This window comes from Gigantopelta aegis, chromosome 4 (genome assembly GCF_016097555.1).
Source record: "Gigantopelta aegis isolate Gae_Host chromosome 4, Gae_host_genome, whole genome shotgun sequence".
Lineage (NCBI taxonomy): Eukaryota > Metazoa > Mollusca > Gastropoda > Neomphalida > Peltospiridae > Gigantopelta > Gigantopelta aegis.
Genome location: NC_054702.1, coordinates 77,565,550 through 77,592,880, shown reverse-complemented (window position 1 = coordinate 77,592,880; position 27,331 = coordinate 77,565,550). Strand labels below are relative to the sequence as shown.

General features: G+C 36.7%; 1 protein-coding gene across 1 annotated transcript; it reads left to right on the top strand.

The window, feature by feature from the left end:
- Positions 1–10,682: 10,682 nt before the first annotated feature.
- Positions 10,683–25,937, top strand: LOC121369999. The gene is made up of 5 exons (XM_041495083.1): positions 10,683–11,102; positions 22,760–22,981; positions 23,054–24,157; positions 24,392–24,445; positions 25,512–25,937. Exons 1-5 carry the CDS (start codon positions 10,683–10,685, stop codon positions 25,935–25,937), a joined length of 2,226 nt encoding a protein of 741 aa, XP_041351017.1.
- Positions 25,938–27,331: the final 1,394 nt, after the last annotated feature.

The window sequence follows — 27,331 nt, the reverse complement described above, 5'->3', positions numbered from 1 at the left end:
CAACTTTAAGAAGTTTCCTCACGGAGTTGAGTGTGCCATCCACGCCATGGAACTACGAGACGGGAAGTTTGGACTTGTGGTGACGTCGCGCCGAGATGATCTCTACAGACAGGGAATACTCTTCGAAGACATGGACAACTACACCATCCACAGAGTACTGAAGATCATCGCCGGTGCCCATTACGTCGAGCTAGCTAAGACCTTGCTAGCCCACCGTTGGAGGAAACTGGTGCCACAGTTCAACGCCAAGCACTTCATCTCGTCCCCGTAGTCGCCAACCGTTCCTAGGGCTTAGTTGGACTTTAATTGTGTTTTTTTTTTTTTTTGGTAAACAGTCCGACGCACTTTATTTTGGCAGCCCGTCTAAATTGCTCAAATCACCTTAAAACCCTTTCGGTCGAGCAGTCTAATTTTGTTCTTTGGACTTAAATTTTTGTGTTGGCTTTAGGTCTTTGACCTAACTACTAAATTCGTATTCCAAATTCCGCCCACCTTAAACTCACACGCCCCCCCCCCCCCCCCCGGACCGGACCATTTAGATCGGACTTTAAACTTTTAGACCTCCGTTCAAAATTATATGTCGAAATTATTCTCTTTTTTTTTAATATTATTAAATAGTCCGATCCTCTCTTCTTTCTCTTATTTATTTTTGGACTGTCCATCTAAAATGCTCCAAATTATATAAATATTCGGCCGAGCAGTCAATTTCTTCTTATTTTTTGGCTTGTAACTTTTTATTTATTATTATTTTTTTAATTCTATTAACTTTTTTACTAATAGCTATTTTCAAAATTCTGCCCATTTTCAACTCTATCCTCCCCTCATCCCGAGTCAGGCCACCGATCTTATCGGAGGTCGGACTCTGGATGGGCGTGTTCGAAACCCTAGTGGTATATGGACACGTTAAATTGTTATCTATCTATCTCTCTTCAAAAAATACACAATATCAACCAGAGGATTTGAAAGTATCTATAATTAACCAACAGAATATAGAAAGTTTTATAAGGACACCAGCTTTCTTAAAATTAAATAATTTAGTTTTCGTAGAGTATATATATATATATATATATATATATATATATTTTGGTTTAGTCTGACAGAAAGATGCTAAGTAACGATTTCTTTTATTATTGAAAAACATACATGTAAATATATAATGAAACTCATCTCCGATATCGTTGTTATTACACAATGGACATATTCTATTTTGCTGTGGTACATTTTTCCATCTCCCCGTTTCAGATATATAATATATAGTCAGATGTAGTTTGAGGGGCATGCACATGTGTAGTTAAATTATTTTTAACAGCTATGCATATGCTACCAGATTTTTACACATTATTTTAGTTTTCTTTTATTTAAGAATTGAACGTTATATTTTTTACGTTCATGCGATGTTAAACACCAAAACCGTTTTACACACTGTATAAATGTTAAATATTAAAAAACCCAGTCGAATTCTAATCTACGATGATTTACAACTGTATCAATACACAAATAAGAGAATTCCCTTAGAAAGTTACATTAGGTTTTTTTCGTCAAATCTCCGATTCATTATAATGATTTACATAAGGTTTTATAAATTTTAATTTCCTGAATCAAATGTGGATAAAAAGTTATAAAATTTAAAATAACTGACCATCAACTGATAACGCAAACAGGTTTTTTCAACGATCTATATACTTAAATGGAAAATTTATTGTAAAGCGGTTAGAGTAAGAATTGTGAACTAGCATAAGGGTGAGCGTCAAATTATTTAGAAGATTTATCAGTTACTATATTAAAATTGCAGTTGTCAAAAGTTGAATTAGTAAAAGGTGAAGACTGACTTGAAAGGGATAAAGTGGTTTCAGTGTTACTGTGTGTGTGGATTTCAGAGGAAATTTGTGATTGTGTGATATTCTCGGAAAGAACAGGTCGCGGAATTGTGTATATGTTTTCGCGCGTGTCAGTTGTCGATTTGGTGTTTTGTCAAATGTGACAAAGCTGCGCTCATTGATTTGTTGAGCATTCTCTGCTGTAACTTCTAATAGCAGATTCGTTTTCGTGGCCTGTCATATACATTATGTGTCTCAGTTCAAAACCGGAGACGTTTAAAACTTGAATTGTCACTGTCATTCACAGTGCAGACGATATCGGGGATTTCGTTGTTGGCATAATTGTTAAAAAGTAGTTCCGGTAATAACATTCTGTTTTTATTTGTTTACCGTAAAAGTGCAGTTTTCACGTTCATGGAAGAATGAACGTTTTGTTTTTTAGATCACGTGATAGCATTTTAACCAATCCAGACGCCTATTACAAAACAGTAATTATAAAATGGAATTATTTGTATATAGTGTGCAACCAGGTATATCTATATTATCAATATCATCAAGTGTGGTTTCAACTAAACATAAAATATCATAGTTTTTAATAAAGTTTTAAAATGATAGTATATACAATCTAGTTTTTAAATCACAAACATACAATATTTACACAGTCACAAAATATGTTCATTCTGTTTGTATCACAACGTAGTTTCGATAACTTATTCGGAGCAGTTTGGTTATCGCCAGCGTCGATCCTCCAGTCTGGAGCTCCACGCGGTAAGACGTGTTTGTTTCGCTTGTGCACACTGCACGTGCTTTCGTGTGCTCGACTTGGGGTCCTTCATTTCGTTGTTTTTGTCAGCGAAATGAAGTTTTCTACTGGGATGTATGCGGCCATTGGAACTGATTGAACGCTGGAACGCTTCTCGTTTCGACAGTCTGCACCACCAGGTTGGATTCTTTTTCAGCGAGATTCCTCGCCTCCACGTTTTTCTCCGTCTGACTATGTTGACTTGTTTTTTCGTGACTCGTATGACGGCCATTCTGTAGAACGCCACGGTTGTTCGCGTTTAGTCTCTATATGTCCGAGCCTGTCCTAGCAGCACTGGAAGATTGACCGCCACACTCTAAGAAGAAATAGGAAGCGGGGTCGGCCCCTACTACTCTTTTTCTAGACTTTACATTGTTTTATAGTGATACCATCTCGTATCCTCCGGAGTCGGGCCCGTCCGCACCACTATACCAACCCATGACGACTGGACTATACCCTAGTCTGATACTCTACTCGTTCAGACGGATCCGGCTTCTCAAGATCTGTATTTCAGCACAGCACTACACCTTCAACGTCTATCGACTGTCAATCTAGGGGTTTTCTTGACGGGATGCAACCCATCTCGTCCCTTTAAGCTGTGCACCCAAACGGCCTTAACGAGGCCACTCGCGTGGACATATCGGTCGGACTTTAAACGTTTAGATCTGCGTTCAAAATTTTATGTCGAAATTACTTCGTTTTTGTAATATTATTAAATAGTCCGATCCTCTCTTCTTTCTCTTATTTAATTTTGGACTGTCCTTCTAAAATGCTCCAAATTATATAAATATTCGGCCGAGCAGTCAATTCTTTTTTATTTTTGGCTTGTAACCTTTTTCTTTTTTTTCTTTAATTTATTAACTTTTTTTTACTAAGTGCTATTTTCAAAATTCTGCCCATTTCCCCCCCCCCCCCCCTCCATCCCGAGTCAGGCCACCGATCTTATCGGAGGTCGGACTCGGGATGGGCGTGTTCGAAACCCTAGTGGTATATGGGCACGTTAAACTAGTTATCATCATCATCCGGCTGTCCTTGGCACGCTGTTCTCTCGGGGAGGAGTAGTTGTGAGCTCGCTTGTTGGGATTGATGTTTCTAACTCTGATACGTTCTTGTTACTGTCATGCAACTGAGTTTTACAATCACTGACATAGCTTGACATAGTTCAATAGCTTGTAACCGTTTCTCAATGCCTTCTATTTTGTCTGTTGTTTGTGAGACGACAAGAAAGGTATTCGATATTTTGTAAAATTTCTGAAATACCTGATTAGTCCATGGTGGAATATGGGGATGCTGTTGTAACGCTTGTCCCTGTAACACAGGCTGAATTTGGTAAGCTGGGTTACCATATTTCAGTGAGAGTTTAAAGTTTTGTTTTGTTTAACGACACCATTAGAGCAGATTGATTTATTGGATGTCATCCATTTGGTATTTTTTACATAGAGTCTTAGAGAGGAAATCCGCTACATTTGTTCCATTAGTAACAAGGGATCTTTTATGTGCACCATTGCACAGACAGGATAGCACATACCACGTCCTTTGATATGCAAGTCGTGGTGCACTGGCTGGAACGAGACGTAGCCCAATGGACCTACCGACGGGGATCGATCCCAAACTGACTTTGCATCAAGGGAATGTTTTACTACTGGGCTATGTCCCGCCCCTTTGGTGAGAGAGTCAACGAAGGGTTAAACAAAACCTACTACTGTGTGTTGTCCTTCGTTTGCTTCGGCTCGTTGGTATTTCTTTCACTCTTCTTATTATCTGGTATCGTTACTGGCATGAGGCATGAGGATATTTTGTCAGGTACCACGTATGTACAATTCGTTTACATTATAATTGTATTAAGCACACAAAAAACTATTTAAAATACGGGAGATAATTTTTCGTCAAACTCCCACCATCTTGTCACATGACTCATACCACGTCATTTGATTTACTTGTCATGTGGCATTGGTTAGAAATGATACAAAAAAAAACATTTTCTGCAAAACATGAAATATGTCTTTATGACAACCAGGGTCTGGTGTATTCTGACATAAACTGACAACCTCACTGAAACTGTTGTTTCTACAGTGCAACCTAATATAATGTACACCTCAAAAGGCATATATATTGCACACAGTTTTGTACAAATGCAATATGTCATATTAAACAACAAAATGTTTTAAAATAAAACTTCTGAAGATATTCACTTTCAGTTGGGTGTGTGTACTCAGGTATATATGTAGAGACAACAAAGATAGTCAGAGTACCTCTACCCTTTTAAAGAATTCCATTAAAACACATGCACTTGATTGATCCCTAGATTATGAAGACCTTAACAGGCACATCAAAGAAATATCCGTATTAAAAAAAATGCACTGTTTAAGGAAGGAAACACCAGCATGACTGTACCTGTATGAAGTAACGACTTAATGTCCTGAACATTAGTATTGGGAGGAAATCCTGTATGCTGAGTGTGGGTGTCTTCAAGTTACCAGGTGAGGGAATTTAAAATCCATCGGCCATGCTGATTTTTATAATGAATCATCAAAACCATTGCCAGCCACCAATATTCCTGACTATATTTTATTTATAGCCTACTGTAGTTGGAGGTTTTAATAGATGTGATATCTGGACTTATCATGCAGTGTTCACACATTTATTTTTGATTAATTACTGAAAAAAGCTATTTTTAAATGACAAAATCATCCAAACATCTATTTCCTTGCATTATTTTCTAATCCAGATGAATACAATATGTATATTGGATGTATTCCTACAATTTGTAATCCAGCATTTTATTTAGCTAGTAACTTTAGGTAATACAGCTTTAACAATAAAATAAATTATCAACTTAATCCAAGGCAGATCATCAAATCTGAAAAAAATCGATTCTGAATCAAGCATAAACTCAAAATGCTCTTCATGAGATAAGTGATTATTAAGGGAAAAATTGACCTGGAGATCTAAATATATGTTTAACAACCTTATTGTTATGTATAAACAAGAACAGAAGGCGAAATAGTGGAAACAAATTTAATTATGTTTTTGGTAAAGTTTTTCTTCAAATTTACTTTCAATTTTGCATAAAAATACAAATTTGTCTAAAATATACCTTAGCACCCTATAAATATCTCAAAATGACAATAAAAATCAAGTTCTTTACAAATTTAAGTTTTCAGAATTTCATACATGAAAATTAACTATGTTAATGGAAACTAAAGACATTAACCCACTATTGGCACACGCTATTTTTAATATAAAAATAAATTGCTATTAAAATCTTAGTTCAGGTTGCCTATATATAATACCATATTTAAGAGCAGTTGTATATGGCAAGTCAAATACCGTGTAAAAAGATACAGAGATTATTGTCACGGTCAAGGTCATTGTGAACTTGCATGGTCGAGTGATGGCTAATTAATTAACCAGTATAATTTAATTAAATAAAATGACAAAATCATAATATTTTTTACTATGCACTGAATATGTGCTATAGGGTGTATACTACCAAATCAAATCCCATACACGACAATAGTAACATATGTGGCTAAAACTCCTACCTGTAGCGTATCAATTGACATAAACGCCACGGATATAAATACTACCACCCCTCACACTTAAAGTGAATCAGAAAAAATTGGGGGTCAAGCTACTCGTTTCTGAGATAACGGGTAGCGTCTATGACTACCCTAGTTTCGCACAAAATTCGAGCACTTTTTTTTTACAGGTACCCCTTACATGTTTCAAGCACAAGGCTACTTGACACATTGGTACTAGATGAAATACAATTGCATATTTTTTTTACCCAGATGAAACTATTATTTTTTACAACCAACACACTCACATTTATAACCAATCATAGGACTTGTGGTGTTCACTTCTCTATCAAAAGTTGGGTACACCTCGAACTTTGACCCAGCCGGAAGTTATTTGGTTTAGTACTACCTAAAAGCATTATTTTCTGTATTTCTAAACAGTGCACCACAACTGGTCAAAGATCGTGGTATGTGCTTTCCTTTCTGTGAAACAAATCCATATAAAAGATCCCTTGCTGCATTAGGATTACCATATGTCTGACATCTAATAGCCGATGAATAATTAATCAGTGTGCACTAGTGGTGTAGTTAAACAAAACAAACTAGAGTAACCGTGAACCGACCTATTAACGGTAACTGCTTTTTACGCACGCGTATTTTAATGTACGATCGAGTTGATGCAATAATGTTTTACCTCATTCAATTTACTATCGAAATCAGCCAACAAAATGTATATAACCATATCAGTTTTTGTTGTGAAGAGATTAAATGAACAAGCTATTGTTTTCTAATAGTGGCGCGTATCACGTGACATTTTCAAATATCTGATGGAATGAATCTGCGAAGCAGACGAGACTTTGTCAAAGATCACAGTGTAAAATATTTGGTTATAAAATGTAGGTGTGTTTAATATTATCCATTATATAAGAGAACGGAGAACCAGAAGTACTTGAACCCCGAAATACGTTTTCTACAGTGGGAAGCGTAGCTCTCGACAGTAACCGTGGCTGTTTACACAGCTCGTTAGTTGCAAAGAGGAACCCCACACGTGTGCCATCTGATGTCTGGATCCATCGTGTAGCACCATGGAAAGCCTACTTCATCAGGATCTCTACAGAAGTTTTCTGCTGCAGCAAGAGATGCGTCTGGATAACTAGCCGGGTTCGTTCTGTCGTGTCCGTGTGGTGTTTGCTGGTCAAATCTCTGACACTTGATTCCAGATTCGATGGTCATTTTTCTCCCGGCATACACCGTGTGTCCGTTGACAACACTGTGACATTCAGGTTGCGGCAAAGAATCACAGTCGTTTGCAAGAATATTGAAAAAATTATAACTTAGTATTTACCTTGTTTATAATATATCGTAAAATGCGTTTGATCAGTGATTGGATTTCCATCCAGGCCATTTGAGGTTTTCTGACGATAAACGTCGTCTGACAATGAGTAATTGTGATACTTGGTCTTAAGTATAAAAGAAGAAACACGAAGAGTTTTTCTATTACTTTTACCTCATGGCATAATTACTCATTTGTTTAGAAAGGTGGGGGTAGACATTAGCAGTAGAGTTCTCGCCTGAGGCACGATTAGTTGGGTGCCTAACATCGTGTACTACACCTATGGGTAAGACAGTAAGACAGATGGCAACATTCTCAGCAGATACACGAAGGATATCTCGTATTACGTAGAAGAAAAATTCATTATTTGTATACAGGGCGTCGTATAGCTTAGCAGTAGAGTCCTCGTCTGAGACACGACTGATTTGTGGCTTGACAACTAGTACCTCAAGTCATTTGTAAACCTATGGGATCGACCGACTTCTAATCTTGAAGCAGGAATGGCAACATTACCACAAATGAATGTGTAATAATATTGACTTGTGGATATTTGTATATAACTATTGTTTTATATTAATGTATTGGTTTTATTTGTTTTCATGTAATTAATGATTTTATTTCCACAAACAGGTAATGAATTACAACAGATTGTGTACCTTTAATTATTGTATTCTTACTAATGACAAGTTGATTACTATTTTCAGGTATCTTGGCTTGTTACAAACTGCACAAGCATGTATGACACCTTGCACAACTTAGTAACAATAGCACTATCGTCCATGCGCCGCGCCTGTCATATTGTTTCCAGCTTGGATACAGTGTAAGCTGATGTGGTTTTAGTTTTCTTGTATGAAGTGGTAGCTTACTATAGTTCACTGTTTCCTTAAATACTGGTGTACGTCTGGTATTGTGGTCCACATTATATTTTGCTCTTCTGGTTCATTTATCGAAGATATTCCTAAAGAAGATTTAAGGTTAGTTATAGTGTTTATTTATTATTAGGTTACTCTATAATAACATCTATTTTAATGTAAATGTAACTGACTAAATAATGCTTTATAATAAGTAATTATTATATCTTTCTGTATAACTTTATAAACTGTACAGTGTAATATTAATTTTTGTTAATTCAGTATTTTGATTAATCTAAATCTAAATATGTGATCAAACATAATTTAGTATGAATGCAATGTGTATGTTTGTGATGATGAACACTTTAGAGATTGTTGTATTTTATTATATATTTTATGAAACATAACGTGTCTGCGTGGTTATTTATTATTGTAATTCTTTTATGCACATACGTCAATCCTTTTAAGTGTGACCAGTTCCATTTACTCTGGTGTCACATACTTGGTATGTAATATATTTGTATATGTATTTTTATAATATAATTCTTATTTCAGGATATTTATGTATTTCACATGATTGAGAATATCTTGTGTATTGTGATTTGTTATAATGGAGATATATGTTAAATCATTATTTGGAGATGTGAGTGATAATGTATATTGTGTATGTATGTATTATAACTATGTCTGTTGTAATCATAAGACGTATTTTGTGTTATGCATTGATTACTTTTATATGTCATGTCATGTTAAATACTATAATTTAAATAGTGGAATATATGTATTGTGTGTCCTGAGATTTATATATGCATAATGAATGTATTGTTATTTTGTATTTTAATTATATTGTTACAGGGTGATATAAAAATAGAAAATACTATCGACCATTAAAGTGCCGTTAGACCCTAAACAATGCAGTTGTTGTCATTTATTCCAAAACGATGATGCTACTACATTTGGAGCCTACGTAGGGACCAACAGCGGGCTAACAGATGGTTTGGATGGAGTTTGACAGTGCAGGATTGACCTTCGCCCTTTACAGAATGACATCCTAACATGAGTATCCTTGACATTTGTGATCGTGATTTTTGTGAACATTTTAAAGGAATTCCACTTGGACATTATTGTGTGTGCTGCAGTATTGACTTTTCTATGGACTTGTGTCATTTGTGAGTTTTATTTTTGTATTTTATATGATCGTATGATTAGTATTCATTTTAATGAGTTCTCAGATAAATAATGTGTTAGTTTTACGCAATAATCAAGTGTTTTGATACATTTGGACTATATTACTTAGCACGTGCATAATTGTTTTCTTTTGATCATTGTCTTGTTTTTCTTTTTCTTTTCTTTTTAATATTTTTTGGGTTTAATACCGGCTATAATACTTTAACAAATGTTAAATGATGTGTTCATCCGAGCAGATGTGTTGAGTGTTTAAAACAGTAAATGCTATGTAAGTTTAAACTTAAACTTAATTTAAACTTAAAGTTTAGGTTGTTAGATCCATAGTCAACAACAATCAGTTAGTGGTAGCATTAGTTGTTTCAGTGGTATTAGTTGCTGGTTGTTTTCTCTTTGGCCTTTCTTATTCTTTTCATTTTTCTTTTCTACATTTTATGTGCACATGCAATACTAACCATGTAATTCATTGTTTATTTGCAGCATATTCCTGTATAGTCGTTGTTTGTTTCAGCGCCATACACAAGATAAAATGGCTGAATATATTTAGCTACTTGTAGTCTGGTGTAATATCTCATATTTCTGTACATAATTTTTCATTTTCAGTTTCTGTGAATGTTACTGTTTCACCATGTCTGAACCTACAAGCGAGGAAGTTCGACAACTTGTTTCTGCATTCCAAAAGTTGAAACCATAGCCAAAAGCAGATAGTGCTGAAGAGTTAGTTGAGTGGATGTCTAGCTATGTACAGTCAGCAGATACATCAGGTTCTTTAAAAGCTGATTTCCCAACAACTATTACTTTATATCAACCTCCAAAATTGCCTTTCTTTTCAGATGACTCCAAATGCGAAACTACGTTCGATCTTTGGAAACATCAGTATAACTGTTTGCTGAAAAATTAATCTTTGTCTCGTAGGGTGCTATTTATAGTACAGCAGTCATTGCGTGGTAAAGCTGCTATAGTTGCTATGACTATAGAACCTGGTGGTGATGTAAATGAATTAGTTTCTAAGCTTGAAGATATGTTTGGTAGTGTTGTCCGTGGTCAAAGTCTTCTTTCAGGGTTCTATAGCGCACGTCAGACAGAAGATGAAGATCTTACATCATGGGCATGTCGACTTGAGGAGATCCTTAACAGTTTCAGCCCATGATAGTCTCACAACTACATCCAGGGATGAACTGCTGCATAATCAGCTGTGGTCAGGACGCAGATCTCAGAGACAAGTCAGCATACCTGTTCGACCAAGGTGGAAGCTTTGGAAATCTTCTGAGGTCGCTGAGACGTATGGAAGCTGACATGTCCGAGAGACAGCCAACGAAGAAGACTGTGAGTAAAGCTGCCACATCAACTGAGACATGTGAACTACGGGAGATGAAAGGTATTATTAAACAGCTATCAGACGACGTTGCTAAACTCAAGAACTCTTCTGGTAACTATGATAAACCTACTACACAGCAGCAGCCACGTCGATACTTGAGACAACAGCAGCCACAACAGCTTCCGTTTGTCAAGCAAAGAGAACGTCAACCACCAAGAGGTGAACCAGTTTGTCTCCGCTGTGGGCAACCAGAATACCTGAAGTATGGATGCAGGGTAAGGTTAGACCATTCCCGACATCCTTTAAACTAGAATCAATCTATGGGGATGGGCGACCTGTAGATTCTAGGTTTAAAACGCCCCATTAATATGCTAGAGCAAAATAAATCTGATTTAGTTGGAAATCCAAATGAGAGTGAAGTAACTGTCAATGGTATCCCAACTAAGGCATTGTTGGATACTGGTTCCACTGTATACACCATTTATGAACGTTTTTATAAAAATAGTTTTCCTGATGTAGCCATGAATCCTTTGGATGTTATTTTAAAGATTGAATGTGCTGATGGCCAACAACTTCCATATCATGGTTATAGGTAAGTGGAGTTACAAGCAAAGGGTTCTAATGGAATCAAGCAGCCATGTCTTCTGTTAGTAGTTCCCGACAGTTCTTATGACATGAAAGTTGCACTGCTTCTAGGTACGAATGTCCTGTCTACATTTATGGATGAGTGCAGATTACAACATGGTAATCGTTTCCTAAAGGAAGCAGATATTCATACTCCATGGTATCTGGCTTTCAGGTGTATGTTGATTCAGGATAAAGAATTATCCAAACAACATTTGTCTTTGGGGAAAGTGAGAAGTGCACCCTCATACCTTTTCTGTCCTCTTTTTAAAATTTAATCTTTCATCAAACATCTGTGTGGACGTTTTGAAGTACTTCTTTAACTAATTTATTTTAGTGTAGATTATTTTAGATGCGTTATTGATCATTCATCTATGTAACTGTTAACTTCTCTGTGGATTATTTTATTAATAATTTTAATGTTTTTTAATTAATACTGATCAACCAAACTTTGTTCGTGTGCTGGGTTGCCTTAAAATTTTCATTTATTCACCTTTGTTTCTGAAATGCATGTATCAATGAACGTAACTTTGACCATGTGCTAAAATATAAGTAAGCAGAGAAATACCTTACCTTGTTTATTATATATCATAAAATACTTTTGTCCAGCTACTGAATTTTCATCCACACTGTTTGAGGATCTCTGACGATAAAGTGCACAGGTGGCATGGCGTCTGTCGAATAAAGCAGACCTGCACTGTTGATTCTTTGCACAGTCTTTCAAGCATGCGAAGAATAAACTTCTCCTCACACTGTACAAGTCTAGCTCTTCGGAGCCAAAATCCTCGAAGCACCAAACACGTTTAAAGCGGACTGGTGTACTGGTGCACGTTTGACTGCTGTCTGTCATCCACAGAGAACAGTAAACAAGTAACAAGATGGTTAAACGACATGGAAGGTATGAAACATAGACATTACTCTTCATTGCGTCTGCTAGAGTGTTGTGAAAACAACAAAAACACTGTTCCACACAAACATAGGAGGAAATCTCCGTTGCATCTATTTGAGAACTGGTTAAACCATAAGACTTGTCTATGTATAATACACCTTTCCACAGAAATGTAGACCTAATTCTCTATTGTGTCTATTAATAAAACAATTATTTGTGTTTAAATGTTGTTACAGTTGTCACGGTTATGCATGCAATACAGTTACAAACATAACAGCAGCTTTCTCTTATGTTTGTTCGAAGATTTGATGTTTGCATTTAACATCTATGGTTAATTAAATATGATGCAGCTCTTAATGGATTTGCTATTTTTGTATACATTTAAGTGTTTTAGCTCCCATAGCTATCCACAAATTATTAATGTGCTTTTAATGTTTCTTCTTCCGTATTTTCATTTATCCCCATATTAGAGGTATATTACTTTGCAGAGCTTTATGCGAATAAGAACACCGTAAAATTACAAAGAATAGAACTGGGGAAAATAACATATCTCAAAATCAATATTGTAATATATTTTAGTTATATATCGATCAATGAGTTTGACATTTTGGTGGAACTGTGCTACTGTGTCTTCATAGCTTAATGTAATAAGCTGCCGTATGACATCAGGTAATTACGCATGTTCCAGTAACGGTCACGCTAAATAGGTTTTAACGATTTGCACTGGCTCGCTTGCCGATTCCATTTGCAGTCTTTGGGAATTTATTTCTCGTTCCAGCTAGTGAACCACCATCAAAGGCCGTGGTATGTACTATAATGTCTGTGGGATGGTGAATGTAAATGATCCCTGGCTGCTAATCAGAAAGAGTAGCCCATGAAGTGGCGACAGCGGGTTTCCTCTCTCATTATCTGTGTGTTCCATAATCATATGTCTGACGCCATATAACCGTAAATAAAATGTGTTGAGTGCGTCGTGAAATAAAACATCTCTTTCTTTTTTCTTTGGGAATTTGTATTTATGGGAACCTCTGTATATCTAGCTCAGTACTGACACTACACATACCAAGAAAAGATAATAAAGCCATGTTAATTCCTTTATTAAAGGGCCTAACATTCAAGCTACAGCATTCTTCTCCAGAAAAGTATTACTTCACAAGTCATTTATAATATGTTCTGGATTTAAAATGTTCACAACTGACAACACACTTTAATTTACTTACATCGCTGAATTAGAATGTATCAGAATCCTTGTTATCGGTTGGAAAGTTACTTTTTGTCAGACCCTTAAATATTTTAATTCTGGCACGTTAGTATTAACCCATGAATATGGATTATATAAAAAAAGATGTTGGGCTGAATCTATGCAGCCTATTTATGTCTTACACGTATGTAACTACGAGCATGTACAATGCTTAAACACCTGCGTTTAAGTAAAACATGCTGCGTAAATTCGGCCAGTTTTGTTTAACTACAACACTACTGCACACTTTTTAAAACGTAAACCCTGGTAGTTGTTTGTCAAATATTTAATAATTCCGACAGCCTTTAGAGAAAATCCGCTATATGTTTTCATTAGAAGCAACATATATTTTTTACAGACAGGACAGCACATACCACGTTGTTTTATTTACCAGTCATGTGGCATTGGTTGGAAATAAAAAACATGACATACGTTCAAGCTGTTAACGTCAAAGATTTAACAATGAAATGAAAGCATTCTTTTCTGTATCTTCGAGTAACTGTGAACCGGCCTATTAACGGGAACTGGTTTCTATCGAATTTGCTATCGAAGTCAACTATCAAATATGTATAACCATGTCATATTTTGTTGTGAAGATATTAAATGTAAGGCTATTGTTGTTCACCAACACTTTGACAAAGACAACAGTGTAAAACGTTTGCTTATAAAATTTAGGTTTGTTTAATAGTACAATTTGTTTTTTTAATAGCGCTACAATGCCGTCATCTATACATATATTTCTATATTATTAAAACATGTATGCCTACTAATCCTTTTGTCATTAATTTTGTGCAGTTTGTTTTGGGGATGATTGTGTTAATTCAACAAAAGGATTCCGATTTCAGGGTTCACGCGAGTTAGTTGTAAATAGACGGGGTTTTAGTATAACCCGGGTGACGATATTGCACTATAGGTTTCAAATCTCGGTTTCCTTCCTTTGATCATTACTAAGGTGCGACAGTTTTCCCCCTGTCTAATTCGACCGCAGGAGGCGTGTGCAGAAGATTATACCGGGTGGGTGTGTTGGGGAGGGGGTCTAGACTGTGGTTAGCCACGTTTCTAGGGATGTTCGGGTAATGCGCATCCGGAATTTATAACATATTTTATTGCATATAATATATAAAAGGATTGTGCACAAGATATTCAACTTACGAGGCCCTCTCCTAATTACAAATATTATAACATTATAGGTGACTACTATTACTACAAATGTTTAAAACAAAGTAAATACACAAACATTCAAGCAAAACAAATGAACAGTGCAGACAAAGTGAAACCGAAGAAAGACTACAATAAATATTCAGAACAAAGTTAATACATAGAATATCAAGCAAAATAGATTTATAGTGTGAATAAAGTGCTTAAAAAAAAGAAGAAAGAAAAATGAGGAAACTAACGTAGTTTATCTTTCTAATCAGACCATATTTGATTTATTGAATCTTTCTGTTTGATTAATGTATTTTTGAACATAATGAAATATTTGCTTGTTTGTGTCGTCACTTAATGTGGTTCTACCGTTTGGTACTAACTGGAGGCTTTTTTGTACAACTGTACTTAAAGAGTCTAATAGATGTTTTCTTTGCTGGGTATAAAGTTTACGCTGAAAGACGTTATGGCAGCTGCTCTCATAATGATACCCACATTTGCAGGATGGATCTTGAACTAGTCCACAGCGATATAACTTAGCGTGCCTTAATCTTGTATGTAAGATATTTTCCTTTCGATTTCAACATAAGTGGAACGAAGGTACCTTGTAACCTTCAGGTGCAACTGCTTTTTTAAAGGTTGAAATTTGCTCACAGTTTCTAATTTCTAATGGTAAGGTGTTCCACTGATTAATAGTCGAATGAAAACAAGATAGTTTTAATATATTAGTTCTGGCAAACGGAATAGATATATCGTTTTGGTTTCTTAGTCTATAATGAACACGCTGGTCTACCCTAGGCGGAATGCAGTTCGTCAAAAAGTCAGGAGCCATACCATTAAGTATTCTAAACATAGTACTTAATTTTGTTTGCCTTTCGACATTCAGAAAGGGTAACCAAACCAGTTTCTAAATATAGAGCATTTCGTGATGCAAACATAGGTAGACCTGTTATTAATCTTTCAGTTTCAAGTTGAACTTTTTCTAGATGTTCTTCGTCTAAAACAGAGCATCCGTCCCAAACTTCAGATGCATATTCAAATGCTGGACGTATAAACGTTGTATATATTTGCATACATATTTGTCGATATAGAGAATAGTTGTATTTCTTCAACGCAGAAACCATAGATGAAGCCAATTTAGATATTTTTCTACTTGATATCTAGTTTGCTATCCAGTTAAGTAATCGACCTGTTATACAGTATCGCTCCAACGAATAAATTAACCCTTTATGCCATACTCTATCAAAGGCTTTATATATATATATATATTAAAGAATGAAATTCGCTTTGGGAAGGGATTGGGGGGTCGTCTGCTGAAATCCTTCCTCTGCACATGTGCCTAGATTGGTACATCAAATGCCGTGATATGCAGTGTTTTTAAAAGATCCCACGTGGAAGGAGTAGCCCATGTGGCATACATAATAACATTGCTATCAACAAATCTAAATCTTAACTGGCAAAATCCATTAACACATTCAAGTTCGCACATGACAAAATCCATTAGATGTTTTAGTAAAGGAGTCAAGGCCAGAAAAAATGGCTGAGCACAACACCCACTTTACAGTTGCTTTGTCACTTTAGGCAGCTTGGGGGGATGCCTTTGGAACATTCGTAGCCCTGATTGAACTGTGGCAGCAACAATAGGTGACATCCTATTTTCTAACATGAGAGGTGGGGTGGTGGCTTAGGTGCAAAACACAACAATTTGATTTGGTTTTCTCGGCTTCTACAACAGATATTCTTCAGCAATTGTTGTAAATACTATATCAATGATGTAAGCCTTTATAATGGTGTTCAGCTAGCAGCGATATGGATATGACCTTTTTCAAAATGGCCCCCATTTACCAATATAGCTGTCAATATATATTACAAAAAGAGGCCTAGAAAATGTATGAGCACAACACCCAATACAAAGCTGGTTTGTCACTTCAGGCTGTTTGGGCGATGCATCTGGAATATTCCCTAGCCCTGATGTAGAGTTGAATTGTGGCAGCACCAATAGGTGAGAGACTATTTTCTAACCGGGGGTGGGGTTGCTTAGGTGCAAATCTCTACAATTTGATTTGTATTTCTTGTCTTCTACAACGAATATCCTTCAGGATTTGTTGTTAATAATATGTCATTAAAGTAAGCCTTTATATTGTTGTTCACTCACGCCATCTCGTCTGGAAAGTAACCGTGGTTGTTTACTCAGCTCGTTAGTTGCAAAGAGGAACTTCACACGTGTGCCATCTGATGTCTGGATCCATCGTGTAACACCAAGGGATCCCATATCCGTCAGGATCTCTGCAGAAGTGTTCTGCTGCAGCAAGAGATGCGTCTGGATAACTAGCCAGGTTGGTTCGACTCTGTCCGTGTGGTGTTTGCTGGTCAAATCTCTGACACGTGATTCCAGATTCGGTGGTCATCTTTCTCCCGGCATACACCGCGTATCCGTTGACAACACGGTAACATTCAGGTTGCAGCGAAGAATCACAGTCGTTTGTAAGAATATGGAAAGAAATGATAACTTGGTATACCTTGTTTGTAATATATCGTGAAATGTGTTTGCCTAGTGACTGAATTTTGATCCAGGCCATTTGAGGGTTTCTGACGATAAACGTCTGACAGTGAGTAATTGTGATACTTGGTCTTAAGTATAAAAGAAGAAACACGAAGAGTATCCCTATTACTCTTACCTCGTGGCATAATTACTCGTTTGTTTAGAAACGTGGAGTGGGTAGACATTAGCTGTAGAGTTCTCGCCTGAGGCACGATTAATTGGGTGACGAACAACCTGTACTACAACTATGGGTCTGACTATTTTCTAATCTTGAAGAAGGGATGGCAACATTCTCAGCAGATACACGAAGGATATCTCTTATCCCATAAAAGCAATGAATCGTTTGTATACAGGGCTGGTATAGCTTAGCAGTAGAGTTCTCGCCTGAGACACGATTGATTTCGTGTTCGACAACCAGTACCTCAAGTCATTTGTAAAACCGTGGGTTTAACTGACTTCGAAACAAGTTTGAAATAGAAAGATTTATTTTATACAAGAATTGCAATTACGAATTTTTTAATGAACAATGGACACAATGGCTTAATCTCTTTGGCTGAAACGTATTTCCTAACAATAGCTTGTTTCAAATTCCAGGGCTTTTTTGTTTCGCGATAGTATAAATTTACCCCCCCCCCCCCCCCCCCCCAATGTATTTATTTTATTTTATTTGTTTTTATTATTAGGTGTTTTAACCATTATATCTTCTTTCTTCTTCTTCTCCTATATTTCCCAGTCCTTTCCATTTTATGCGTCATAGCAATTTGTTTTGTTTTTTGCCAATCTTTAATTTATACAGAAACATTACAAATGCATTTATGTATCAAATTGTTATATATGACTATATTTATTATCATTATTATTATATCACAAATTAGATATATGTACTTGTATATAATTTATATCACTTTGATGTAAGGCCATGAATTCAAGGCTCCACAACCTTGACATGGTCAGAATAGACTGGGGAAAATGAATATTTAAAAAAAAAAAAAAAAAAAAAAAAAAAAAAAAAAAAAAATTGAAGCAGGAGTGGCAATATTCGAATGAATGAATGCACCACTCTCATTTCCTTCTTTTCTTTTTAATTTAATATTTTTACAAGCATTTGTGATAATGTTTTCAAGTTTTTTTTATGAATGTACTTTAATTTATATTATGTTAGTATGCGTCACTGATCATTCATGGTTATAACTCTTCACTTCTATGTGGACTGCTTTACTAATAATTTTAATATTGATCAACCATTTATCTTTGGTTTTGCGCTGTGTTGCCATAAAAATAATTATTCATTCATGCATCCTTCACTTTTGTTTCTTTGAATTTGAAGTTGTATTTAACTTCTATGATTACGCATGATGCAGCTCTCAGTTGATTTTCTATTTTTCTGTACATTTAATTATTTTATCTCCCATAGGGAAACACAAATTATTAATGTGCTTTTAATGTTTGATCTAACACAGTTTCATTTGTCCTGATATTAGAGCTATATCGCTTTGCAGCGTTTTATGCGAAATAGGAACACAAAACATTAACCCATATAGGTCAATGTAATAAGCTGCGTGGACATAAATGAACACAACTTGTGATTGGTTGAATAAATTAAGTATCTGTCAGCAGTCTTGTTTCTGATGTGTGTGAGTTCGAAACTACTGTCACAGATAAATAATTCAGTAGATAGCTGTAATCAGCACCTTCCAACAAAACAAATACTCATAAGGCTTATGTCTGCTATACTTCTGTGCAGCGAGACTCATGCAAACGTTGAGAACTTGTAGGTGAAACATATTCTTTTGATCACGATTGAAGTCTTAGACGACTCAATACACAGCAAAACGGTATACTCATGTCAAGGCATGTCAACGAAGCGACCAATTAACTAAATAAACAATCATTTTATGGGTTAGTTTTGTTTGCTTGTGATATAAATTGGTGGCAACAAAGAGTCCACTTCAAGAGATTATTTTTGTGCTATCAATGAATAATGTGATTGACATTTAGTTAATCATGGAAACGGGTAAATTTCGTATTTGAAACACGATGTCACTAATGAGTTTAAAATAATTATTAATGAAAATAAAACATGTTTAAATTATTTATGTAATTTTGTCATTAGGTACTTTTTAAAAACCATAAATAAATAATGATTTAAAGTACATGTACATGTACTCAAAAAGCACTGACCTATAAACGTAATACTGTAAATGTATTAATGAATGTTTAGACGGTTTTTTTTTGGGGGGGGGGGGGGTTTCGGGGGGGGTTTCGGGGGGGTGTGGGGGGGGTAGGTAGATCTGGGTAATACCGGTATTTAAACATTACTCTCTTTTTTTCTTCATAGTTTTGGGTAAAAGATTGAGTTTTTTTCAATTTTAAAAAATCTGGATAATATAAATTAAACATAAAACTTTATTTATTTATTTATTTTTATATAACGACACCCCAGTACATTGTTTATTTATTGATTTTTTTATTTGTAAGTGAATTACAAATCTTTTTCTTTTTTTTAAATACTTTGATGGATTATAATTCTATCAGGGTTTTAAATCTCATTAATTTGGGCAGAACTGAATTTTTTTTTGGTCTGTTCTGAGCACTCTTATATATGGTTATTATAGTAATGTTAATTAATAACAGCTGGTAAAGATGTTGCTGAAATGCATTTCAAGTTATATCAGGTCAAATTAAGCTGAATATTTTAGTGGTACTGAGGTAAACATATTTTTGAGGTTAGCATATAACATTGTTTATATTCAGTTTGGGCTTACTTGCTTTGGGCATATATGGGCACAGTGTTTATCGCCTCGACTTTGGTGCAATCCTAAAAGTCCCATCTATATAAAGTTATATAATTCTGAATCTTGACTAAAAATAAATGGATCTTGACCAAAAATAATTGAATGCCTCGAAAAGATTTCCACACTGTGGTTAGATATGCATTATGGCTATGGAGTGTTTTGTTGTAAGATCCAGCATCGTGACACAGATGCACACACCCGCACACACACAGTAAAAAAAGCTGCACACTACAATATTTTTTATTTATGTATTTTTACAACTTTGGCATCCATGTGATATATCTAGATTAGGTGAAGCTTATGTTTAAGACATAACAACCACTGAATAAACAGTTTACTGGGGTGTCGTTAAAAAATCCTTTCCAGGTAATGTATTCAGACTCCTGGTAAAATGTAAAAAAAAAAGTATTGGAAAATGAACCAAAATGGTGTTTAAAAGTCCTGGAAAATTAAAATGTTTTAAGTGTATGAACCCTAACTACGCATGTTCCAGTAAAAGTCATGTTAAATAAGTTTTAACGATTTGCGCTGGCTAGGCTCGCCTACCGATTTCATTTGCATCTTTGGGAATTTGTATTTATGGAAGCTAAGTATATCGAGCTCAGTACTGACACTAAACATACCAAGAAAAGTCAATAAAGCCATATTATTTCCTTTATTAAATGGCCTAACATTCAAGTTACAGCATTCTTCTCCAGAAAAGTATTACTTCACAAGTCATTTATAATGTATACTGGATTTAAAACTGTTCATATCTGACAACACACTTTAATTTATCTATATCTCTCTATTAGAAAGTACCCTTTTAATCAGTCAGCAAATGATTTTTCTTTTTAGTCCCTTAAATGTGTTTTAACTCTGGCACGTTACTATTAATAATTATTAACCCATTTGCATGGAATATAAAAAAGATGCTTTCTTTAAAATGGTACCACTACAGCACATTTTTACCTGTTGAATTTCAGATCATAAGATTTCAAGACGGGGACAACTGCCTTCCCAGTTCTGGAGCAAATCCTCAAATTCCGGTGTCACGGGGATCCTATAATACCCGTAACTGAATGAAACACGATTATCCAAATATCTCTCCTAACTGTATATCTATTAGATCTCTCTGTAACAGGCAGTTAATCCCGCTGGCTCGTCTAGGTATGATCAGAGATAAGATCTTATATAAAGTATATATTATTATAGCACGTTTAGTTCACTAGAAAACACAACAAAAACACAATACATTTTGGAATCTGTATTAACCTACGCTGACAAATGTACTGCCGGCATTTTTTTCTTAGATGGTCAGACTTACTGTCGCCAGTTCGCTAGAGATGCCATGGTCGCGCGGAGGTATTACGTAACTACTGGTCACATGGCCTCCACACCTGGACTGGGTGTGTAATAGAAAAAGCTCGACGACCGTCGCGCGGAGGTATTACGTAACAAGTTCCACCTGGGCTTAAGTGCATATTGAGACTGCACACGGCCCTCTAAAACAATTAATATTGCCACAGGCGAAAACAAAATTAAGAGTATGTTCCGTCACATCCGGCAAAAACGATACAGATATTTAGGCAAAATGAATAGGCCTGAAACCATTTCACCATGTATTTCTATCATTCTACTCAAATATTTGATAATTCTGGCATCCTTTAAAAATATCCCGTTACGTTGTTTTTTCATTAGCAGCAAGGGATCTTTCCCACATCTGGAGAACAGCACATACCAGGGCATATTTTAAAATACTAGTTTTGGTGTCGGATGGAATTTGAAACTTTTCCCTTGTATTCATTTTTAAATCATTCGCATTAGGACGTAAAGTAAAATAGTTCTGTATCACGTAGGAGGAGAGCTACATAATACCATGCATAAAAATTCCTTAATTGACTTATTTTTACCTTGTGAAATCTAAATAGTTTTTGTGTCGGACATTGATAGAATCAAAGATGCCAACTTAACAGAATCAATGCAACCTTATATCAAAAGTATATGAGGGAACTTTGATTAATCAATGGGGGGTTTTCATAATCACGAAACATGTTTCAAATCTAGATTAACTAACTTACTTCTCTGATTAACCCTTTGTCTTCTTTAGGCACTTTACTTTCGGATGGATGGAAATTATATTTTGGTGTCAGATGAAAACAAATATACATTTCATCAGTATAATTTTAATGAATATGTTATATCACACCTAGATATATATTTTAAAGTGTTTTCTGCATCAATATACTTCATTAAGAAATGACAGTCATGACTCTTAAAGGGGTATTCCTGACTTTACAGGTATTTAACAAGGCTTTTAATTAATAAAACTGGATATTAATTACATCTTTTCCTTGCATATTGATATGGGTACACCATGTTTTTCTGGTATTCCAAATGTTTATTGTAGTTTGAACAGGATTTCTGTTTTAAGTTGTACGAAATTACTGAAGGCAAAATCCATTTTGGGCTGCTAATTTGAATTTTTGGATCTGGTGTTGACCACTTTTGAAATATGCCCACCACGACATTAGATTTACAAGTTGGGATGAGATAAATATGTGTCTGCAAAACATGAATTACGTTCAATTTGTTTACGTTAAAGATGTAATACTGAAACAAACGTACGTGTTATGGTATGACCCTAGATCACTTTCTTTCCTTCCTGTGCTCAGGACTGGGAGTGGGTGAGATCACCGTTACCTTTCTTTGTTCAGTACTGGGAGTGGGAGAGATCACCGTTACCTTTCTTTGCTCAGGACTGGGAGTGGGTGAGATCACCGTTACCTTTCTTTGTTCAGGACTGGGAGTGGGAGAGATCACCGTTACCTTTCTTTGCTCAGGACTGGGAGTGGGTGAGATCACCGTTACCTTTCTTTGCTCAGGACTGGGAGTGGGTGAGATCACCGTTACCTTTCTTTGTTCAGGACTGGGAGTGGGTGAGATCACCGTTACCTTTCTTTGTTCAGGACTGGGAGTGAGTGAGATCACCGTTACCTTTCTTTGTTCAGGACTGGGAGTGGGTGAGATCACCGTTACCTTTCTTTGCTCAGGACTGGGAGTGGGTGAGATCACCGTTACCTTTCTTTGCTCAGGACTGGGAGTGGGTTAGATCACCGTTACCTTTCTTTGTTCAGGACTGGGAGTGGGAGAGATCACCGTTACCTTTCTTTGTTCAGGACTGGGAGTGGGAGAGATCACCGTTACCTTTCTTTGTTCAGGACTGGGAGTGGGTGAGATCACCGTTACCTTTCTTTGTTCAGGACTGGGAGTGGGTGAGATCACCGTTACCTTTCTTTGCTCAGGACTGGGAGTGGGTGAGATCACCGTTACCTTTCTTTGTTCAGGACTGGGAGTGGGAGAGATCACCGTTACCTTTCTTTGCTCAGGACTGGGAGTGGGAGAGATCACCGTTACCTTTCTTTGCTCAGGACTGGGAGTGGGTGAGATCACCGTTACCTTTCTTTGTTCAGGACTGGGAGTGGGAGAGATCACCGTTACCTTTCTTTGCTCAGGACTGGGAGTGGGTGAGATCACCGTTACCTTTCTTTGCTCAGGACTGGGAGTGGGTGAGATCACCGTTACCTTTCTTTGTTCAGGACTGGGAGTGGGAGAGATCACCGTTACCTTTCTTTGCTCAGGACTGGGAGTGGGAGAGATCACCGTTACCTTTCTTTGCTCAGGACTGGGAGTGGGAGAGATCACCGTTACCTTTCTTTGTTCAGGACTGGGAGTGGGTGAGATCACCGTTACCTTTCTTTGTTCAGGACTGGGAGTGGATGAGATCACCGTTACCTTTCTTTGTTCAGGACTGGGAGTGGGTGAGATCACCGTTACCTTTCTTTGTTCAGGACTGGGAGTGGGAGAGATCACCGTTACCTTTCTTTGCTCAGGACTGGGAGTGGGTGAGATCACCGTTACCTTTCTTTGCTCAGGACTGGGAGTGGGAGAGATCACCGTTACCTTTCTTTGTTCAGGACTGGGAGTGGGAGAGATCACCGTTACCTTTCTTTGTTCAGGACTGGGAGTGGGAGAGATCACCGTTACCTTTCTTTGTTCAGGACTGGGAGTGGGAGAGATCACCGTTACCTTTCTTTGTTCAGGACTGGGAGTGGGTGAGATCACCGTTACCTTTCTTTGTTCAGGACTGGGAGTGAGTGAGATCACCGTTACCTTTCTTTGTTCAGGACTGGGAGTGGGTGAGATCACCGTTACCTTTCTTTCTTCAGGACTGGGAGTGGGAGAGATCACCGTTACCTTTCTTTGTTCAGGACTGGGAGTGGGTGAGATCACCGTTACCTTTCTTTGTTCAGGACTGAGTGAGATCACTGTTACCTTTCTTTGTTCAGGACTGGGAGTGGGTGAGATCACTGTCACCTGTTTATGTTCAGGACTGGGAGTGGGTGAGATTACATTTATCTTTCTTTGTTTAGGACTGGGTTTTTTTTTTTAAATTATTCAATAAATTCAAATTCTTTATTGTTTTACGTTTTACAACTTATCAGCATTATACAAACATAAATACATACATACATACATATATACATACATACATACATACATACATACATACATACATACATACATATACACTCATACACGCATCGTGTATCTACCCAATTCTATATTTAAATTATGGGCACACATTCTAATTTTAGCTGTTTCTTTTAGTGAGAAATATCTGTTTTTATAAGATAAGTATGTAAGCTAAATTAATTTACCAAATACATCTGTATTGTATTAAACACATCACATAGCATTGTAAATACTGTCATCAACATGTGTTAAGTTCCATATATAAGTTAGACCAAGTGCATTAAGTTCTTTTTTAACGTTCATTAACCAATTATCTCCATATTGTTCCATTTCCTTATATATAGCTTTTAATTTACAGTTATTAATATTATGTAGTTTTATCCAATATTTAAAGATTCTTAGTTTTCATATAATACACAACGGAAATCATCATAATTCATTATAAATAAAATCGTTACATGTAACTTTTCGTAACCCTAGTAATTGTTTTACAAAATCATAAAATGGATCTTTTCAACGTCTTGAGCAGGGTGCAACCTCACACTTCCGCTACGTAACTAAGAACGCTATTACCATAGGTGTCAAATACAGATAGCATTGTTCCAATATTAAAATAATTCTTATTACACACACTACTGAGAATAATGCTTTATGACCTTGCTCTGCTGCTCTTTTCTGTGTACGGTTAAATTGGCAGTCATAAAAAAAACTCTAAGATAATTAAATTAATGTGTGTGAGATCACTGTTACTTTCCTTTACTCAGGACTGGAAGTGGGTGAGATCACTGTTACTTTTCTTTACTCAGGACAGGGAGTGGGTGAGATCATTGTTACCTTTCTTTGCTAAGGACTGGAAGTGGGTGATATCACTATTATCTGTCTTTGCACATGACATGGAGTGGGTGAGATCACTATTACCTTTTTTTTGTTCAGGACGGGGAGTGGGTGAGATCACCGTTACCTTTCTTTGCTCAGTACTGGGAGTGGGTCAGATCACTGTTACCTTTCTTTGCTCAGTACTGGGAGTGGGTGAGATCACTGTTACCTTTCTTTGCTCAGGACTTTGAGTGGGCGAGATCACTGTTACCTTTCTGTGCTCAGTACTGGGAGTGGGTGAGATCACTGTTACCTTTCTTTGCTCAGTACTCGGAGTGGGTGAGATCACTGTTACCTTTCTTTGCTCAGGACTTTGAGTGGGCGAGATCACTGTTACCTTTCTGTGCTCAGTACTGGGAGTGGGAGAGATCACTGTTACCTTTCTGTGCTCAGTACTGGGAGTGGGAGAGATCACTGTTACCTTTCTTTGTTCAGGACTGGGATTGGGTGAGATCACCGTTACCTTTCTTTGTTCAGGACTGAGTGAGATCACTGTTACCTTTCTTTGCTCAGGACTTTGAGTGGGCGAGATCACTGTTACCTTTCTGTGCTCAGTACTGGGAGTGGGAGAGATCACTGTTACCTTTCTGTGCTCAGTACTGGGAGTGGGAGAGATCACTGTTACCTTTCTTTGTTCAGGACTGGGATTGGGTGAGATCACCGTTACCTTTCTTTGTTCAGGACTGAGTGAGATCACTGTTACCTTTCTTTGCTCAGCATTGGGAGTGGGTGAGATCACTGTTACCTTTCTTTGTTCAGGACTGGGTGATATCACCATTACCTTTCTCTTTTCAGGACTGGGAGTAGGTGAGGTCACTGACATCTTTCTTTGTTAAGGACTGGGTGTTGGTGAGATCACCGATACCTTTCCTTGTTCAGGACTGGCGGCGAGTGAGATCACTGTTACAATTCTTTGCTCAGGACTGGGAGAAGGTGAGATCACTGATATCTTTCTTTGTTCAGGACTGGCGGTGAGTGAGATCACTGTTACCATTTTGTGCTCAGGACTGGGAGTGGGTGAGATCACTGATGCCTTTCTATGTTCAGGATTAGAAGTGTGCGAGACCATGGACACCTTTCTTTGTGAAGGACTGGTAGTGGGTGAGATTGCTGTTACCTTTCTTTCGATTGGACGTGAGTAAGATCACCGGTACTTTAGTTTGCACGAGACTTTTAAACACACCGGATAGCATATACCACGACTTTTGGTATACCAGTGATGGGACATTGGTTAGAACGGAGCAAACATTTCGCCTCACAACTGGAAAAATTTATTCAGTAGTTTTAACTACGTTACTTATTTTACAGATCAATACTTTAGATACGTTTTGCTGAAAGCGCTATGGCTGTTTCAAAATAGCATTGCTCTATTTAACGTTTGGGACGTTAGATGGAATTTGGTATACTACTACCTATAAGGTCTGTGTCATATATTGATTGCACGATCAGAGGACATTTGGTACAACATGAAGCAGGGGCCCACGGCAGTTCGCCTACTGAATAGCCAAACAGATTACTCTATGATAATATATAAATGTAATTTGTCGCAAAAAAAAAGGTTCTTTATTAACATATCATATCTCACTGATTGCCGATAGTTTGGTATATATAGGAATTACAGCCTAAATACCGAAACAGATTACTGTATGATAATATATACATTTAATTTGTCGCAAAAACATTCTTTATTGACATTTCATCATATGTCACTGGTTGCCGATATTTTGGTATATAAATGAATTGCGGCTACGCATTGATAAACGAGAAGACAAAACTTAAATCATTTATAGCGAACGTTACAATGCAATATTAGACTATTACTATAGGTGTCCAGGGAATTCGTTTGAAAAAGCATTCGGTTAGCGGCGTGCGCAGAG